General features: G+C 34.3%; 1 protein-coding gene across 1 annotated transcript in view; it reads left to right on the top strand.

Annotated features, from left to right (window-relative positions):
- Positions 1 to 3848: 3848 nt before the first annotated feature.
- LOC113236600 (ATP-binding cassette sub-family D member 3) overlaps positions 3849 to 17655 on the top strand; it is a 42432-nt gene continuing 28625 nt past the window's right edge. Inside the window, exons 1-2 of the mRNA XM_026472744.1 lie at positions 3849 to 3924; positions 4097 to 4194. Coding sequence (XP_026328529.1) covers positions 3868 to 3924; positions 4097 to 4194 — 155 coding nt within the window. The 5' untranslated portion in view covers positions 3849 to 3867. The remainder of the gene's footprint in view (positions 3925 to 4096; positions 4195 to 17655) is intronic.

Here is a 17655-nt window from a genome sequence, read left to right as displayed (position 1 = left end):
CCCAAATTATAACTGTAAGTTATAACTCTATGTAAATAACACAAGAAAGTCTTTTAACAAAGGATTATTTGTTATTACATAACACACTATTTGTTAATTGTGTATATAAAAATGTCAGTGTCTCGTGTGCGGTGTTTGTTTGGTGCGCCTGAGACGCACTCCATGGGCTACACATAATATCAGCGCCATATGCTGAGTGGTGCGTATTCAGTATCTTTTATTTTAGTTTTAATGCACTCTTTATTTAGTAAGTGCAACTTTAAAAATGACACTGAATAAAATTTTCTTTTTTTTTCTTTCAAATGAGCTATCACAAACTAAGTTTGAATAACATAAAGGAATATGCTTGAACTAGTTGAACTAGTACAGAGTTGTGGCCAGGTGTTCAACAAATGTGTATAGTTTATTATTTGGTATATAAATAATAAAATTCCTCAATCAAATACAAAAAAATGTAGTGAAAAAGTGTATGTGCAAAAGAGTCTTGTGTGTTGTACTGGTATAAAAATAAAAATAAAAACATAAAAATGTTATATTCTCCAACATTATACTGTAAGGAAAATGTATTACAATGTAGCATTTGCTACATACTTTCTATTATGGTTTATCTCCAAACATCCAGTCTTTGCCACCAATACAGAGAAAGAATGATGGATTATTAGCACTCGGGATTTCTAGAAATATATATATACTGGCAACACAAGTGTAAATCGACGAAAATTAAAACTCCAACACGTAAAAAAAATAACACTATTGTACTGAACACTATACCTACTGTTCCTGAACTTCAAATTACACATCAAATCCAACACTAGCCATGAATAACTGCTTTGCATTTAATTTAGTTAATAATAGTACGTCTATTTCAATATCACAAGCTTAATATACATTGCGGGACATTGTTATAAATCTTAATAGTTTAAACATGTAGCCATTCAATTCATTAAATATAGTTCGAAATTATGAATAAAACATTATTGAAGTTTGACTAACAGATGTTTACTTACGACGGCTGGACTGTAAAGAAAAATATTCAGGTGTCATTCTCATTACATTAAATGAAAAAGAAAAAAATTACAATTTGTTCAATTCAAGCCTCAAGCATAATATCGTCTGCTTAAAGGGTAGTGACTTTTTCCCCAAAAAAAATCTCCAAATTATGTACCAGTTGTAAAAAATTATAAAGTTTATAGCTTTTTGCTATTGAGTTTCACGTGCAGAAAGATAGTGATTTTTTTACCGTAGCTATTATAAATTAAACACTTTGTGGAAAATTTCACTTATGTGGTTTTACCTTTAAGTAGACAATATATTCGTGTATTACGGAAGTCAATGAATGCACATTCTGTTTCAATGTAATAATTAATTATATTTTTTTTTTTGTAAAAAATAAGTTGCTTTTGACTTTCATCTCACCTGATGGAAAGTGATGATGAGGTCCACTTCATAGTATGCACACCTAATGCAATCCTGCAATGAAAAGTTTAGAAGTGTGGAATAAAAAAGAATAAAATTTTCAGATTTAATATTCGGGATTCCGCAGTGATACTACCTATTGTCAAAATTTTATGAGAAAAGACTAACACTTTTAGACTTTGCAGCTTTCTTATCGTTAACGGCATAGAGTTGAATTCAAATCTCAAGTGTCAGCTTGACGTGCTCTTGACCCTGTAGATCTTAGAGGATGGAAAAAAATAAACTAATAGTCTAAGCTGTAGATGTTGATATCGGAATGTGACTGTATATTAACTAATCAAATAAAAATGAACCTTAAGCGCTCAGTTACACGAGGCGAAAGATTTCGCGCGTGTGCCGCGCGGCGACCGCCCAATTACTATGCCTTTCTTGTATACACGCCAGCACATCAAGCTACACATTGACGTATCTTGTTCCGTTGCACTGGATGCGATTTTCGAACAAAAATGTGTAGTCTGGTGTGCGATTGTCCGTACATTAATGGCAAATCTGAATTTTATTTCCTAGGCAACAACACTTAAATTCCTTTGAACAATATAACCGCGCAGCCGCCGCAAAGACCAAATTCAAACCAGACTCGTCCGCGTGCCCGTGACGCTGATTTAAGAGCGCTCATGCTAAAAAAGTTTTGACGTTGGCTCCACACACACTCCCCGCTACCCGCACCTATCATTCGCCGCCCGCTACCCGTACGTCGCAGCGCAAACCGATCAAAAGCAATTTTCGCGCGCTTATCGTCGACCCGTAAACTTTGAATCCATAGAGTTAGTATTCGACTACTTAAAATTTTTATTACACTTTCTTATTCAAATAAACGTATTACGTATTTAAATATTTAACCCTAATTCTAAAGTACAATTTGAATAAAATGAGTTAATGCACCGCTAAATTAATTATTTTAATTTATTTTTTGCAAATTTTACAGCTTTTAAATTTGGTTTACAATTCTGAATAATGTAATTACATAGCCAATTACAAAGTTTGTCAGATTAAAATTTATTTGCTCCATTACTGTTGTGTTCTAGTAATTTTCAGTCGAAGCTAAATATGGTGCATATTGTTAAACTTCCAATATAAGCTGAATATGGTGGTGGTTTTTGGTTTTACTACAATGACGTTACAATTTAAATTAAATGTTTTAGTTTTTTTATATTTCGTTACATGTCACTACGTTTGTATAGGTTAACTTCGGACATTTTTTTCGTGGTTTTTGTATTAGACCCGTCGTCCATTTGTTGGTAGGTCAATGGCTTTTAAACTTGGTTTACAATTCTGAATAATGTACTTACATGGCCAATTACAATTTGTCAGATTAAAATTTATTTTTTTACGTTATGTAGTAACTAATTCGATGCCAGAACGAAGCGACTTAAAATATTGTTTATCAAAGAACAATGTAACAAATTGAAATATGTATTGATAACATATTATAACTGAATTCCGTTGTATTAATAGATTTAGACATTAATTTTTAATTACTATATTTTTTAAATGAAGCTACTTACTTACAATATAATAAACAAATGGATTAGAGTATGCGCATTTGTGTGTCTACATGTGTGAAGGTGTATGTGTATGTGTGTGTATATCTATGTAAATATCTGACAATTTTCTGCAAGTGTTTAAATTCTTTTTTATAGTTTTTTAGTTTTTTTTATTTTTCTAGGGAAGCCAAACGCCAAGGCTGAAATAATTCATGTCAATTAAAATACAAATTGATAGAAGCCATGCAAAAAATTTCAACCTATTAGCATATTAGAATAGACTAGGTTCAATGTAAACATTGAAGAAAAGGAAGAGAAAATACGTTCTACAACCACAAGTTACCAATTCTCTCCAGACGTGATGTTACTAACACCAATATTGAGATCAAATTGATTTTTTGGGATATTCAGATCCCAAGATCTGTGACTACATTATTCAGAATTGTAAACCAAGTTTAAAGTAGGTCAATTGTAAAAGCTGTAAAATTTGCAAACAAATAAATAAATTTAAAATTTAGCGGTGTAAGCTCATTTTATTCAAATTGTTCTTTAGAATTAGGGTTAGATATTTAAATAATACGTTTATTTGAATTATGAAGTGTAATAAAAATTTTAAGTTGTCGAATACGACTCTATGGATTCAATGTTTACGGGTAGACGATAAGCGCGCGAAAATTACTTTTGATCGGTTTGTGCTGCGACGTACGGGTAGCGGGCGGCGAATAGGTGCGGGTTGCGGGGAGTGTGGGTGGAGCCAACGTCAAAACTGCTTGGCGGCAGAAATAGGTAAGGTGGCAGTACTTCCCTGGACGAACTCTTTCACTAGGTGTTTAGTAAAACACCAGTAGCTACTAAAACTGCTTGTAAGTATTAATCAACGTAATTTGTTTACAGGTCCATAATCACAATGAATCTGCCGGAATTTAAAAGACTACTACTGCAGTTCTTCACAGCGATGCCTTTGGTTAGTATAATTTCTGTAGAATTTACAGTCATACATACATAAAGTTACACAATTAACATAATGTTCATTATGCTGTGATTACAAAAGTTCCATCCAGTTCCGTGGCAATGTAAACTGAGCCTAAACATCTATGGTAGAATTCCTTTACCTAACAAATTACATCTTTTTGCAGATATCATTAGTAAATAACGTATTAAAATGGAGTATAGGAGAAACGAAGTTACGTATCCGAACTAATCTCACGCTACATCTATACCAACAGTATCTGAAGTAAGTAAAAATGATATTTTTTTGTAATCTGTTAATCACGTGCAAATGATAAGCGAGTATTTGATGTAGGAATTAATCTATCTAATTACTTTTAGGCGGCAGATTTGCTACATTTTCGCTTTTGCAAAGTAGCAGTTGTAATGCGGTTGTATGTATTATTTGGTACAATACAATAGGAAATGAAACTAATTTTTCAGATCTAAATCGCGTCTTTTTTTTCTGTTGATTGTCATCCGTGACCATGGGACTTATAAAGGGCCCGAAACTTTTGGTTTGTTTGAAATATAGGTGAATAGGCATTTTTTAGGTGTGCATGCTACATCCTAGACCTCATCGTCACTTTCCATCAGGTGTGATGGAGGTCGAATGCGCACTTATTTTTTATATAAAAAAAGTGTAACAAACGCGAAAACCTAAAAACTCGTTAAATACAATATAAATTTATTTATTTTTCTCCCTTTAGCTTACAAACACATAATTTAAAGATAAAACCCACTAACTACTCCACTATACTATGGTATCTCCACCCCACGGATATGATAGTGCAATTGTTAAAAATTGCATATAGAACTAAACACAAGTAGGGTTACCATTTCGAAATTTGAATACTCCGGACAAAAAGTCTGATATTTGGAAAAAAGTCCAGACATTTTACTAAATAAAATTGAAAGTCTGTACGCACTACGCCCGAGATGGGCATCAAACCCACCTAAAAAGATCACGAAACCGTCGTGTGTTTTGTTTTTCTTATTTTTATTAGATCCTAGTGATAACCCTTTTGTTATCCAGATGTTATTATTTTACTTTATATTCCGAAAATTGTTACCCTAAGCCGATAAATCCAGACAGAAGGTCAAAATGCCAGACAAATACAAAACGACGGTAACTGTACGTACAAGCTAAAATAAATGGCATTTATATTTAGTGTCATGTAATTATTTTTTTATCTTACATTATCTCAAATATTATTTTTCGAATTTCGTCGCTTTATTAAGAGTGCAACATGATACTCTTAATGCGAATTCGATGCTTCATGTAAATGTTGTTGTGTTCCTTAACAGAAAAAAGACAGGCAAACAAACATGGCTTTACATTTTTTTTTAATTATTACCAATTTTAATCCAACAAAAGTGGTCAAGTCATTAGTCGTGATGGAGTCGCAATTCAATCTCAAATATAACTACGCTCTACTAAACAAAAATATTGTTATAAAACCCACAAGGGCTTCGTTTTCATCTTCTTCCATTAAGCACTTTGTACAACGTATTTTGAAAGGAAGAAAGATTGGAAATGAAACTATTGTTCCGGATTTAAATCGCGTATATTTGTTTTTTCAAACAAACCGACGCTTCGGGCCCTTTACAGGTCCCATGGTCACGGTTGACCGTGTCAACCGTGATCGGTTTGTTTGGAAAAACAAATATACGCGATTTAAATTCGGAAAAATAGTTTCATTTCATATGTGTAACAATCGCGAAAACCTAAGAACTCGATAGGAAGAAAGATGTTTACACGTTGTCTACCAAGACACAACAAGCATTAACTTAGACTTTAATAACAGAGTAGGGTTCGAAATTATCGAAGTAAAAGTCAAATAATCTTTATTTCATGGATAAGCAAATTACACTTAAAATCGTCATACTGATTAAACTCGCCTGCTCATTCGTAAGGCAAATTCCCCTGAGAAGGAAGATCAAGATACTCTAGGGGTTGCTTTTTTTAAATATACATTTGAATACATTTATCATTACAATATTTAATTTAAACATCTTAGATCGAGAATACCTGACAGAGCAAAATCGGGTCACCAAGGATTTTTGTCATCCAAATACGCAGAAGTTGTATAATAACCGTTAGTATAAAGTTTTTGTTTCACAATAGTTTTAAATCTCGTAAATGACAAATTTTGAATATCTTATTATAGAAGCGTATACATTGCCCCTTAAATGAATTTGATACAGCTAGTTTATTTTTATTCCTCGTATTAATGTTATGTCTGTCACTATTTTTCATAAAAATATTAAATTTTTTTTATCTTCTCAAGATATTATTAAATAATTATCAGTGCTGATATTAATACTTTTGTCTCTTTAATTTTTGACTAAAAATGACAAATGAGAAAACTAAATAAACAAGAAGAAAAATCTTGTTTTATGACTTTGACGAATGTGAATTGCATGTCTCGTGTCTATACATATATCTAGACCGGGTTTCTTAGCCTTGTTCTAGTCATGCACCCCTCTCAAAATTTCAAAAACCCCACCCGAAAGGTGAAGAATGACTTTTTGCGGTGTACGGATAAACCTACGCAAGTGTTTGTTGTGCCGTTTACATTAATAAGGTAATAAGTATTAGAAAAAAAAAGTTAAAAGATAAGCATTCTTTTTATAAATTTGTAATAATAAATAACGCGATGGTCACGTGCACTACACCTCACAACATATTGTATACCAATTTTTATATGTTAGGTACGCTCGTCATGGACCCCCGGCGTTCATAACACGGACCCCTTAGGGGTCCATGGACCACAGGTTAACAAACTTTGATCTAAACATATACGCAATAGCTCGATTGTTATAATAATCCCCAAAGCGCGAGTTACTTTGTTTCATTTGGAGGGTTTGGGCTCCTATAGTAGTTTTTTAAAAATCAACCACAAATTATTCGAAGAAGCTACTTTTTTTACGTTGAAGTTTACGGGGAACACATAATCGTAAACTTTTATCGAGTTCTTAGGTTTTCGCGATTGTTGCACAGGAAATGAAACTACTTTTCTGGATTTAAATCGCGTATATTTGTTTTTTCAAACTTTTTTGTTTTTTTTACCGTTTTTTGTTTGAAAAAACATATATACGCGATTTAAATCCGGAAAAATGGTTTCATTTCCTGCGTAAACTTTTTAGACCTATGTCTGAATGACTCATGTTAGTATTTGGCTGATTTTTTGTGAACTTGTGAAATCCTATGACACTACGCATAACAGAACATCTAGACCAGAACCAATACAGAAAGGCTTGTTTCCTCAATTGGGCATCGAACCCGGAACATCTTCATCAAACGCTCATAGTGATAACCGCTATCCTACCATCTGTTAACTTGCCCGTACATGTTTATCAAGTCGGGTCACAGTTTAGGTCTAGATTTTGCATTTATAACGTCACTTTTAGGTTTTTTTCTGTATAATAACATAAACAATAATTGTGTCTGAAAATCTAGAACGATAATGTGTCACACGTTTGTGCCACAAACTAGAATAATATTGTGTTTATTACATTAAGATAACATTGGTCTAATCGTAAGTATCGATTACGATCACTATCACGTATGTATAAACTTCGCAAATTTTTGTGCGAGCTAATGCACCGGTTTCCGTAAACAGGTTATTTTATGCAATCGTTCAAAACACCATTAGCGGTATTCCTGTATTCTAGCTGTAAGACATAAAATAAAATAGGCTTTATTAAGCAAAACACATAAACTACAAACAGTTATAGAATTTAATAATGAAATATTAAATCAAAATAAAAAGCAATTGTTTGAAGACTTCGGTTGACCCAATGGAAACCCATTTCCGGTAGGGTCTATTTGAGCTGTTCTAAATTGGTTTTGGACTGGGTGGTGCTTCGGAGTTCCGTCCAGGGTTCATATAAACTCGTACATTACAAAAATTCCCGTGGCCGGAACGCTTCCGCGGTCGCCTCAGTGTGGCCAGAGTAGAAGTCCCTACCGCTGAGTGTGTCGCCGACAGTGCAAGCGCTCAGACAAGTTTTTAATTTACATTACAATCCTTGTAATACAACCCAAGCATTCAGTTCCGCACGACTGCATACGGTCAACATTATTTTCAGCTCTATGAGCGCGTGCATAAGTTCCTTTTTCCTTGTAGTGAACGACGGGCGTAATTAGTCAGATTTAGTAGGCTATTATAGCGCAAGTATTTTCCATTGTATGAGAGTGACGTATCTGTTACGTAGTAACTATTAAGTAATCTGTGCTAATATTACCTGGCATGCCGAGCTCCCATCGTCTGCAAACCCGCACTCGGCGTCTTGAAACCTGCTGAGGCATTCCAGAGGTTGCCTCAGCAGATAATTGGCTCGATATCCTTAAAGCTTACTGCAGCTTTCTTTTTGTAGCTTTTATCATTGAGATTTCGATTACAATGTCATACAATTTGTCATACAATTGTCGCATAAAAATCACTTGCCGTGTCGTCCTGCTTGCCGCTTGTGGATGCCGGGCCTAAGAGCCCGTGTACACGGCGTATTTCATCGCGCCAATCTCCGCATATGCGCGCTGCATACGCACTGTAGTCGCGCGTATGAATAGCGCATTTTACTAAAAGATAGTTTTAATTTTAGTTTTGTTTGTTACTTTCAGGTAGATTTTTGAAATGAAGTAACTACATGAAATTCTAAGTGTAAACTCCAGTGGAGTATGTAGCTTTTTGCTTGCAACGCGATGTTTGCTCGCGTTTGAGTCGATTCACTACAGCGCGTCTGCTACGCGTGTATGCGCAGATGACGCGCGTTTACGGCGCGTATAAACTACACCATGTGCTCTATAGGCTCTCCCATAGAATCTAAGCGTCTTTCTTTATCCATCTTTGTCACTACATCCTCTCACACGCCGCAATGCTCTCTTATTAAACTGCCCCGCAATTTGTCCATCTGAGTCACGCCATACATCTCAAATTTAGTATTTCAATATAGATAGGAATCACTGTGCTATTCTTCATATAGTTGTTGTCCTAAAGACCGTTTTATTAGGCGTAATCGCGAGCACTTGTGGCTTACGATCTTATCTCCCACTTCCGGCCCCACATTTCCGTTATTAAGGACACTTTCGTGCGCTTTCATTGACTTACAGCTGGCTTTGTTTTATTTCATCACTCGTTGGTAAGATTTAAGATCCTGTGAATTTTGTTGCCTGCTTACTTATAGTACATTTTTTTTAGTTTGAGATCAAATATGATTGTCCGATATTTTTTTCCAAGGGAAACAAACAGTCCCGGAGTTCCACAAACATAAGCAAGAAATTATAACAAACTCATTGACCTACCAATAAATGGACATCGGGTTCGCGCTAAAAAGTGTCCGCACCTATAGGGCGTTAAAATCGCATACAGAGCGTCAATCGCGCAACAGTCTTCGTTTGTTCTACTGACAGCGCGGTTGTCAATCATGCAGTACCATATAATAATAACTTGTAAAAATTATACAGCAGTAAAATGTAAAAACAGGATTTTGTATCATATTTTCACTAAACAAATATATTAGTACAAATATAGTCCCTAGTAATGGTCCCAGGTTCGATTCCCGGGCCGGGAGAAATGTTTGTATGGCCTACATTTATTGCTCTCGTGAGTTTGGGTGTAATTTGTGGTTGTCTATGTGTGTGTCCATGGCACCCGCGACACAGAGTTTCCCTAGTGCGGGGCTATATTGAGTGTGTGCGTTATTATTATTTTTTTTATTGTGTTATCATAGTTGTCATTTAAAAGTGTTATTTTGTACAATTTCATAGTATTTAATTTATTAAATTTATATATAAATGAATCGTAAATATAAATTACACAAGCACACAAAATAATCAAATAGCTAATTGTCCCTTTTCTACACATTGCATGCGCGAAAGATGGAAAGAGACCCATTACGTCAATTTCAAGAAGCTTATATAAACTTCTTGGTCATTTTCAATTGTTCGAACCACAAGTGATTGAAATATTTAGAACAAAGAAACTATAGAGTCGTTTTGATTTTGCATCTTATTTTTAAAATGATTTTTTATTAAATGTTAGCAATAACTAACAAAATATTGTTGTACTCGTTTTACGGCTAGGGATTACCTATCAAAAGTCAGAAAATACATTTGCTCGAAATAACGTTAGCTTGAATTTTCATAATGTCAAATGTATTTTTTTAGGAAGATTACAAAACAAAAGCTAATTTTGTCTTTGTGAAAAGCATCAAAATTACTCGAAAGCGTAACGGTTTTATTGTAAATCGGTCTTCGCAATTACTGATATTTGAGTTTACGTTTAGCTGGAATATCGGTCATTTCTTATAGTACACGCTTATTTTCACATTTGTAGTAATATTTGTATGTATGTATCTGCCCAACTCTTTATTATTCCTTTAAGTGAATTTGTACAAAATTCGACATAATAATATATATAAAAATTAATTAATATTTACGATAAAGGCTACTCCATTACTCTTGTGTTCAAGTAATTTTCAGTCGCAGCTAAATATGGTGCATTTTGTTAAATTTCCAGTAGAAGCTAAATATGGTGTTTTTGGGGCCCTTAAATTGTTGCAAGCAAAATTAGGCAGTACTGCAATGACCGTACAATTTAAATTAAATGTTTTAGTTTTTTATATTTCGTTACATGTCACTACGTTTGTATAGGTTAACTTCGGACATTTTTTTCGTGGTTTTTGTATTAGACCCGACGTCCATTTGTTGGTAGGTCAATGAACAAACTAGTCGTTTCGCAAAAAAATAATTGAATGTCATGGAGTAAAAAAAAACAATGTGATATTCAATAAACTACATATTACAATAAAATTATTAAAACTACATCTCTTTTTCCTCTTTTCTTAATAATTAGTCTCAATTCTGCCAGTGTCCGTTTTCTAGTTTCATAAACGTCATAGTCAAAATTGTCTGTGTATTGTCTAACACACCCTGTGTTAGACAATACACAGACAATTTTGTTCGGAGACTCAGAGGGAGTATCGAAGAGATTTTTGATTCCTAAAACAAAAGAGACGGCACAAATTAGACAACACAAGTCGTTAGAAACATGTTTGCATATTAAGTATAATGTTAATACATGAATAATATTTAAAATTTAATATGATTTATATGTATGAATTTAAAAAGAATGTGATACATTTTTGAGTGAGAGGATAGGGACAACAGGTATTTAAAGGAAATAGGGCGAGGGATAGAGAGAGGGAGGATGTCATACAGGGAACACCGTAAGTTAGGCTAGTCAAAGAATAATATGGTCCACATTTCCTTCGTCTGAGACTACTTCTACTACTGCTACTTCACTATAGTACATTTCACATAGCGTGACGTTTAAGATTAGAAGTTTCTAGAGATGTGGTGATGTAAAATCGAATGAAAAAAAATCGATTTAAATATTTCATCGAAATAATTTGTAACGAAGAGAGAAGCGATTTACAGAAAATAATTTAAGAACAAATAATTTAATAAAAATAATTCAATTGTTATATTATCAAGTTACCAAAAAAACTACACAGTGAATGAAAAAGTCAACAACAACTAGACAAAAAGTCAACAAAAAGTAAACAAAGTGAACATAAAATCAACTGCAACGAAACGAAATTTTAACGTTACATACGGGTTATGAGCCTTCAGCTCGCCCCCTTTTCTTCCGGCGTCGCAGTCAAGGCCATCAGCGGCCAAGTGCAAAGTGTCCTTAAAAAAAAGAAAAACGAAATTTGAACAATTGCTCCAGAAACATCACACATAGCAAAAAACAAAAGAAAACGACCCGCATAGAAGGTACGATATGTACTCGTATTAACGCGATATACACTATAGCCGATTCGATTCATCGACTTTTGTGGTGTAAACGGCTATGGATAAAATATTCCGTTTTACACATCAAGTAATTAGGTTAATTTATTGTTATCTTTATCATTTAATTTTCTTTTTACCATTAAGTAGATTATGACAGTATATTAATACTGTCATTTTTATATAAAACTGCAACTGCCACAAATATTGTTTGATTTTGTTACATTATAACAAATTTATTATTTATTTTTACAACGTTGAGAGATTAATTACAAATTAAATGCGTGAAACGTAAAAATGTTAAATGTCACACAACATTTCCTATGTGAAGTGGTCTATAGCCAGCCGCTGGTAGCTGTCTTAAACTTTGATAGATTTCTCACAGATGGAGCTATGGCGAAAAGTCGTTAAAAAACTGGAAACAAAGATGACAGAAAAAAACTGCAACAAGCACATATAAAAATGCATAAAGTCTGCGTGTTCGTTCCGTAGCTCAGTTGGTAGAGCGTCGACAGGGTATGTTGAAGATGCTGGATCAAATCCAGCTGGATAGGGATTTTTCTTAGTGTTCGATGCATTAATAATTATAATAAACTATTGGAGCAATTTCACAAAATAATAATTGATATCGAGGTATTAAAACATGGTGATATTCAATAAATTCATGTAAGCAAGCAAATTTAGCAATTATGGTGTTAACAACAAGATTTAAACAATATGCCATAATGCACCGTGGAAATATAATTCCTACGTCGGGCACACAGGGCACAAATTTACTGTATAATTTTATTTTGTTTTTATTTATTTTATTTTATTTATTTTATTTTATTTATTTATTAGATATGCCAACAGAAATACACTATTGTACATGAACAAACAATAACATTACATAAAATACTCGAGTGTAAACCCAATAATAGGCAAATACATAATAGGCATGCACATATCAGAAGCTCGTGTCAAAAGCATTTTTTGTATGTTACGTTACAGACAAACTGATGGATAAAACAGAACCAATAAGTAAACATGCTAAATTAAACTGTAAAGTTATGGTACTTTTAGTCTGACCATTTATACAATAAAGTTTTATATTTATTTAATGACAACGAAAACAAATCTAAGTCAGTTAATCTATGTTTACATGTTTTAAGAGAATTATTGTACTCTCAGCAAACTCGGTTCAAAATAGCATTGTAGCCAACGTTAGTTCTGAACTTTTTGATTGTGAAACTGGAGTTGTGATAAAAGTTCTGGGCAATCAATTTGCCCCGAAATCGAACGATGTACAAAAACTTGATCGGCAATCCAACGGCGACGTTGAAGGGTGCACATTTGAAATGAACTTAGTCTGTCCTCATATCCCTTCAATGCAGCCTTCGTTGGTGGACTGTGAGGAAAAAGATACTAAGGTGTGGTGGCGTATACATTAAATTTTAAAAGAAGTAATTCTTTAACTTTCCTATTAGAATGTGAACAATATGGAAACATCGCTATTGTATGTATTAGCTCTGGTCATAGGTTGGGTAATATAAATTACATTTGAGTTCGTTGCCTGTTTACAAATTATAGCATATGCGTTTATGGTTTTAGCATCATAGTCGAATACGTGTTACGTGTTTTATGCTTAAAAAATATGTGATTGTAGTGAACTCACCTTGAGTACCTAGTTAGAATTATTGGTCAATCAGAGACGTAATTAAATAATTATTTTTATTCCCAACCGGTTTCTTTAAAATTTTCCCTGTTCACTTTGGCTTTATTTCAGAATTGAATTTTTTACAAACGGAATTAAAGTCATTTGAAAAATATATGTCGTATACTATACGTGTTCTATTTAGTTTAGTTGATGTAATAATATATATAAATTATTGGTTTATGTAAAGTACCTATTGAATACTGCGGTTTTCTTGTAAAATTTCGAGGTAAATTTGTGTTTTTTTTTCTATCGTGAAACTTTTTAGGAGTCGTGTTTTCACACCTTGTGGTAATCAGTGTATATCCTCAATTGTACTATATATTTTTTTCAAGTGATTAATTCAACGCTTTCACTGTTATGCGGAATCAACCAAAGCTATTTGAGGCAGTATAGACTCTTAAAACAATTACGTGTTTCTCTAATAATATACTGCATGTTCTGCTGACCAATATCTCCAAATTACGTAACCGAGGATTAAGGCGATTATTGTACGATAGCTAGCCTCGGCTCTGAGCAAATACGTCTGAAGCTCTATTGACCTTTGGATCCGTTATCAACTAACGCTGCGTCATTCTCGGTCATATATACATGCAACAGAGATCATCAGTTCGACACGTAATGTATACCTGATAAAGAGAAACGTCTTTACTCTTATTTCCACGTATGCCATTCCAAGATCATAAATTTTGGCTTATAAATATCGACTTTTGACGACCTCGATGATCAAGAGAGGTTGATGATCCTGGGTTCATTAATTTGGGAAAGTAAAGATTTCGTTGCTCTGGAACCACAATACATAGAATCAGTGGCGTAGCGTGGGAAGTGCAGAGGGAGACATGGCCCCCGGTGGCGCAGCAATGGGGGCGGCGAGCTGTAACTAGTAAATTTTTTTTTTTACTTAAAATTAGAAAATAAATTCCACTATTTAAGTGAGAAAGAGAGTGAGAAAGTGAGAAAGTGAGAAAAGTGAGAAAGTTCGTCCAGTGAAGTACTGCCACCTTACCTATTTCTGCCGCCATGCGGATATGTGAGCATTGTTCGTTCCGGTTTTGATGGGTTAGGGTGCTGGTGAAATTACAGGCACACGACTTGTCAACTTATGTCTCAAGGTGAGATGGGCGCAATGGTAGTGCCCCTCAGAACTATGTTATTTGAAGCACTGAGTGGCATTGCAGCTGTTATGGACAGGCGTGTCGCTCACCACCAGACGCATGACTCGTTCGCCCCGTCACTTGGTATCATAAAAAAAACAATCGAGTCGAGCCGACCCGAACTTTCCACTTTTGCAATCGTGAAAATAGAGAGAGCAACAAATTTAAGGTGTGGCCCCGGACGACAGAAATCAACGGTACGCCGCTGTATAGAGTTCTCTGTTTTGGGGCCAGGTACCTGAGTGGTGTGGTTTTTCTGGCACAGTAAATCATTAAAGAAGGATGGCGGCGTCCCGTATATTTTATGACCCAGTGCTTTTGACGACGTGCATTAAAGAGACCTATCAATACTTGTGATTCATTATCAAAGCATCAAAAAAGCTAATTGAGTACAGCCTGTAGAAGGTGGGATTATAAAGTTGATATAGGTTATGTATATAACATTGTCTTGTATTTCGCTTCAGCAGCTCGATTTTGATTGCGTCTCCCGATCGGAAACTGCGTCTTTTCAGAGTTGACGCGCGTAATTGCGATTCACAACTGGCCGATCGGAAACTTTTGACATTTCTAATCTGGACAATAGTTGATTTAACTCACAAATTAGAAAGATATAGTAGGAATCAGGTTCATCTTCTCGCTCAGAAACCCATCTCATTTCTAGACTACCCGATCGGATCGATTCCGATTTGAATCAAAATCAGCACGCAGATGTTTGTTCGTACTAGCAGAAAATAACAAGTTTTCAGGTTATTCCCAAAAACAATAAAGAACTTCCCGAATATTTCCAAATCTTCCAAACTCTGCCACATTTAATATAACTTATCATGTTCTGCAGCAATGAAAATTAATAAAAATATAATCTGCCTAAATGGCAGAAATCTGCCACAAATGGTCACACTGTTCTGAATATCAATATGACAAGGGGATTCGCTCTGGATCTTTTGGAGGGAAAAGTGTCGTTTTTATTTTGACTTTCAATTATTTTGTGAAATCTAGTTTAAAGTGGAATAGGATAGTGCTATTGTGCCTTAATTGAAGATTAAAACGCGAAATTATACGAATCTCGAACTGGAATACCCGTATCGGCCCGTTCTAAGGAATCCCGAGTCAATCCAAGCACGCCGCCTCAAATTGCCTATCCTCTTTGTGGCGGCCATATTTACAGAAAAACTTATTTTTATGTTTTCGGCTGAAGGACTTTGTTTCCATGGCCAGAAAAAAAAAATCAATATGACAATGATATTGGCAAGAGGTCTCTTGTCAAAACGTTCCTTTGCAACTTTCATTATCTCTCATTTAAATATTGTCTAAATATTTTTGTTCCCTTTTTTTGCTTTATGCCATTACTGTTTAATTGATTATTTTATTAGGTATTTTATAGCTTTAATGTTTTATGTGTGTGCTATAAAATAACCAATACTTCAGGTAGGTAAACATTCAATCATGCTTAAAATGAAACGTACGTACAAGAACGTTACCTTGTCTATGATCGAACTGAATCAATTGCGTTGTGTTCGTGCATCTATTCTAAAATACAATGTTATGCATTTTTTTTATTACTGACTTCTAAAAATATACAAAAATATATTTATAACTAGGCATAAACTAAAACGCAAAATTATACTAGCAAAGTCATAACGGCTCTTCGTCGTTATTGGGGCAGCTTTCGCCATCCTTCTTTGCTTGAATATTATTATCACCAATGTTCGAAATAACCCATTCCAAATGATAGATAAATGTCTATACATATGTACAAGGAGTCGCATAGAGTGGTTAAAACCACCAAATATAAATTAATTACAATTTTTAAATTCCGTACCTTCGGATGTAGTTTTACTGCATCGTAAGATAAAACCGCTTATTCCCAGTTGTCATTATTATTATATTGTAAATTCCATTTGCCGCCAGTGGCAACAATAGATATTTTTATCTCGTTTGTCACCACCTGGTAAATATGAGATTTTTTTCCCCATTTGTCGCCAGTAGAAATCATCACTGGCAACAACTGGGATTTTTTATCCCGTTTGTCACCACCTGGTAACATATGGGATTTTTTTCCATTTGTCGCCACTGGAAATCACCACTGGTAACAACTGAAACTTTTTATCCCGTTTGTCACCACCTGGTAACGTATGGGATTTTTTCCCATTTGTCGCCACTGGAAATCACCACTGGTAACAATTGAGACTTATCCCGTTTGTCACCACCTGGTAACATATTTGGAATTTTTTTCCTATTTGTCGCCAGTGGGAACAAAGTCATTGCTGACAACTGGGAATAAGCGGATAAAACTACTCACTTAGGAAGCGAAACTAGAATTTTAAAGTAATTCTAGTGGCGCTAAGTAAAAAAAAAATTAGTACGTAACTCATTTGGAGAATAGGTCTCAATTATTAATTATCACACAAATCGAATACCCTACATATCGCACTGCTGATACGATAGTATATTAACTCAAAAAGTGTATTTTTTAGGAATCGATGTACAACTAATTACTCGATACCTTACGCAAAATAGGCGGCTTGACGTCGAGTTGCGGACACCAGCCCGTTACACCAAGTACTAAGTACTCGGTACCTTTGAAAGATAAAATTTATGTATGGGTTTAAGTTTATCACAATTTCCTACTTGTGAAATATATTTAAATTAAATAAAAGGGAAAAAACTTTTAATATGTTTGAGTAAGGATTCTTTTGGCCAGAACTAGCTTACATAAGGTTTTTTTTTTTTTTTTCATTTTGAGTTAAGTAGATATCTTTCGATTGTTCCTTATAATATTCTAACGACAGTTTTATAGACGTGTTGGGGATCAAATTTTATCTTCAGCAATGATATAATGTTGAATTTCACAAATTTTGCGTTACAACTTTATTGTAATAGTAGTGCGATATATCAATCATCAAACTCAAAAACACCTAATTCATCAATAAAATGCTTAAAAAAGCTGACTCGTATTTGACGCCCAAAGTCAACAGAATCGTACGCTGGCCGAACGTTGTCACATGATCGTTTTAATAAATGGAAAGCTGGGTCTTATTCACGATCAATTTCACCACGTTC

The sequence above is a fragment of the Hyposmocoma kahamanoa genome, unplaced genomic scaffold (genome assembly GCF_003589595.1).
Source record: "Hyposmocoma kahamanoa isolate Upper Pololo Valley unplaced genomic scaffold, ASM358959v1 92, whole genome shotgun sequence".
NCBI classification, from domain to species: Eukaryota; Metazoa; Arthropoda; class Insecta; order Lepidoptera; family Cosmopterigidae; genus Hyposmocoma; species Hyposmocoma kahamanoa.
Note: the sequence above shows the minus strand (reverse complement) of the source record. Positions and strands in the feature narration are given on the sequence as shown.